Raw genomic sequence first — 3,878 nt, 5'->3', positions numbered from 1 at the left:
TGCTGTGGTAAACAACTCAAGATAATGCTCCCGCATCTCAGCCTCCGGCTGCCAGGTCCACTCAGAGCCCCTCCGATGCTGCCACTGCACTCTGATCAAAGGTATTTCCTTGTTGAGTAAGACCTTCATCTTCCTTTCCACAATAGTCACCGGTCTCTCAACATAGTTTAGGCGCTCATCGACCTGAATATCATCCAAAGAAATGATGAGATTTGAGCATAACAACAAATCTTGTGTGTTCATGTAACCCTAATGATTTGGATCTAGGTTTTCACTAGTTGAACATGTAAACTTAAATACATAAGAGAAACCCTAGGAAGCTAATACAAATTTTGAAATCTATACAAAACTGGGGTTTAGATGCATATCTTTATTATTATGTTGTAATAAAAATGAAACCTTGATAATCTTGAACTCTTAAGAGCAAGTACCTCAATTGTGACACCTCTAATGGCTTACAAACACTCTTTGCAAGAGGATGAGAGGAAAGAAGATGAGATAACACCAAAATTTTGGCTCTACTAGGGTTTTAGTAGATTTTTTAGACTTCATGGTAGAGGTGTTACTAATAAGTTGATAAAGAAGAGGAATGATGGTCATGCATCATATATGGTTCTAAGGGACATAATGGAATCATATAAGACGATTTGTTGATTTGCTAAGATAGCTTGTAAAGGAGTATGATAGAAAAATGTTGAGTTAGAAATGAAAAGATATTAACAAATTAGTTGAATATGTTATACAAAAGCTTATAGAAACAATGCTTTTTGGAGTTGCTTGAGAGTTTTTAAAGTGAGTTATTGTGTATGTTTGCTACAAGGTATCATTTCATTATCTATTATTTGGAATACTGAAATGCACATAATAAGCAAAATACAAGAAGTACATTGCTATATTTTCATCTTTCGTTATTTGTAATACTCAATGACCTATATAAAGTATATTTCTATTTTCACCTCATTACTAATTGATTTTCCTTTTATAATTATTTCTATAATAACATTGTATTTTAATTATTTATATTTGAAACAATGAGATATTCTCATCAAATGATTAACATACTATGCATTTTATACTTGCATAATTTCTCTATAAAAATATAGTAAAATAAAAATAAATTAAAATTTTAATACCATAACAAACCAAAAGAAAAAAAAATCCACATTTTCATTTCTTACATCTCTTAAAAATAAATAAAAAAGTTTCCAATTTCCAAGGGCTCTTTGGTCTTTCACCATGATTGTGGAACATGCTCTTCTAAATCTATTTACCGACCTTCCTTTACGCTTGGAACTTATTACCTCCACACTTTTCTCTCTTTAATTCAAACCTCATTCCAAATCTGTTTGCTATCGCGTTGGATCCCCATCCCCCCTTTCGTTTCCTTCTTCCTCATTCTTCTTCCGTGATAACCCTAGTTTTTTTTTTCTCAGGTAACTTTCGAAATTTTCTCTTAATTTATCGATACTCAATTCAAATTAAATCCCTTTATGTGAGTTTCTTTTTGTTTATTGTTTGCTGTTTGATGATTATCGCTATATAGCAATACAAATCATATCGATGCTTTTGGTAATCGAACCTTCTTGTTGTATTTGGTTCTTAATCGTAAATATATGAGTTTGGGTATTAGGGTTCTTAATAGGTTCGAAGAAAAAACTGCTGCACCCACAATTTTTTAGATTGGATCTTGTAATTTGAATGATAATCGTCAACATTGCCACAATAAATTGATATGAATTTTGACATAATTATCTTTTCCCTGAAATGGAATTCCGAGTGTGTCGTTATTTTACATGGTGTTTTGATTGAATCAGAATTGTTCTAACTGACGATTAATTTGTTGATTTGTGTAGCATTAGGGGGGATATTTTATGGCATTTGAATCCAAATTAAGCACAGAGATTTATTCAGAAGATACTACTACAGAAGTTGATTCAAATCATATTCTTTCATCTGAAAAGATTTTGCTCGTTGATTCAGAAACCCAAATCACCGATTCTAGAAAACCAAACTACAATCGTGTCATAACCACTAAATCACCTGTTCATAGAACAATCACCGACCTTCCACCTGCATTAATCTCTGAAATCTTCAACTGCCTCGACCCAAAAGAACTTGGTGTTGTCTCCTGTGTCAATCCATCTTTATACCAGATTGCATCCGACCACCACGTCTGGAAGCAGTTTTACTGCGAGAGGTGGGGGCTTCCGGCCGCCGGCGGCACCGCCACAAGCCGCCCGGTGGCCGAGTTTTCCGGCGAGAAGTCATGGAAAGAGCTTTTCGTGGAACGTGAATTCCATAGCAAGACATTTATGGGACATTACAATGTCGAGATTCTTTACGGACATACAGAAACTGTAAGAACCGTTTTCCTTTTACCTTCTAGAAAGTTAATCTTCACTTCGGGTTATGATTCCGTTGTTCGAATGTGGGATATGGAAGACGGAATCTGCATTTCCGCCTCCCGCCCTCTCGGATGCACCATCCGTGCCCTTTCCGCTGATTCCAAGCTCTTGGTTGCCGGCGGTTCCGACGGCTTTATCCACGGTTGGCGAGCCGAAGAAGGACACCCGCGTCTTTTCGACATAAATGGTTCTCAAGATCAGGATCGGAATCGGAATCAGAATCGGAATCGGAATCAGGAATTCCGACTTTGGGAACATCAAGGTCCGATAACTTGCCTTTCATTGGATCTTATGAGAATTTACAGCGGTTCTTGGGACATGACAATACGGATTTACGATCGTGTATCGCTAAAATGTTTAACAGTTTTAATGCATAATGATTGGGTATGGGCATTGGTCCCACATGACACGACAGTTGTAAGCACAGCGGGGTCCGATTCATACATTTGGGAAACGAATTCTGGTTCGCTTATCGATGTATTCAAAGACACGCACGTCGGAAACGCGTATTCCCTTGCCCGAAGTCACACGGGCAGTTTCGTGTTCACCGGAGGCGAAGACGGCGCGATTCACATGTTCGAGGTTATAACCGATCGTGTTAAGTCATGGCGGCCGATTGCGACATGGAATCCGCATTCCGCCCCGGTTCATTCCCTCTCGTTTGAATTCCCATGGCTGGTTTCCGGTTCCGGAGATGGGAAACTTTCATTGATTGATGTTCGGAAGCTTTTGAAGGGAATCCGGGCGATGAAACCGAATAGAAGTCGGAAAGCTTTGAGTGTTGAGCCACCACAAAGAATGTTGAACGGGTTGGGGAAGAGTGTGTTTTCGGTCAGCATTGGGGCTGACCGGATTGTGTGTGGTGGGGAGGAGGGTTCGGTTAGGATTTGGGATTTTTCTCGGGCATTGGAAAGAGAGAAACGGGCAGCGGCTTTGAGGGGATTACGGGCAGAAAACCGAATGAGGAGACAGAAGCTACAGAAAGAGATTGAAAGTAAAGGTGGAAGGGTTGACCAATGTTTGATTGCTGCGAAAAGTCAAATGAATGGTGAGAGAAATGGTGTGTGGTATAACAAACGTGGGTTGAAGGTTAAGGGTTAAAATTCTTGATTTGGGTTTGGGTACTTCTTGATGTTCTTTTGTATACACTCAATTTCTTTGGTAAATTTTAGGGAAAACTATTTTTTCTATTGCATTTTGTTGGTAATTTTTACATTTTAGCAAATAAAAAGAAAGGTAAGTCATCTATGGGTTAATCTCGTTTAATCAGCTCGTTATGAAGAGGACGTTTATGTCTTTTGCCCACAAAGGAGACAGTCTGTTTCATCTTTTTGAGGAGGACAAAAAAAATTAATTTTTGTATAATGCATTCGATTGGGATGGAGACTAATGTCAATGATATAAAAATTGTAATTTTTTCTAAAATACATACTTAAACATGTTATTTAATTTTCTAAAACAATAAATAAATAA

General features: G+C 37.8%; 1 protein-coding gene across 1 annotated transcript; it reads left to right on the top strand.

The window, feature by feature from the left end:
* The first annotated feature begins 1,275 nt into the window (after nt 1-1,275).
* Nucleotides 1,276-3,661, top strand: LOC111917583 (F-box/WD-40 repeat-containing protein At5g21040). Its single transcript, XM_023913249.3, has 2 exons — nt 1,276-1,433; nt 1,854-3,661. The coding sequence occupies exon 2, from the start codon at nt 1,872-1,874 to the stop codon at nt 3,504-3,506; it is 1,635 nt and encodes a 544-aa protein (XP_023769017.1). The 5' UTR covers nt 1,276-1,433; nt 1,854-1,871; the 3' UTR covers nt 3,507-3,661.
* Nucleotides 3,662-3,878: the final 217 nt, after the last annotated feature.

The sequence above is a fragment of the Lactuca sativa genome, chromosome 8 (genome assembly GCF_002870075.4).
Source record: "Lactuca sativa cultivar Salinas chromosome 8, Lsat_Salinas_v11, whole genome shotgun sequence".
Lineage (NCBI taxonomy): Eukaryota > Viridiplantae > Streptophyta > Magnoliopsida > Asterales > Asteraceae > Lactuca > Lactuca sativa.
The sequence above is the reverse complement of the archived record's forward strand: the minus strand, read 5'-3'. Positions and strand labels throughout refer to the sequence as shown.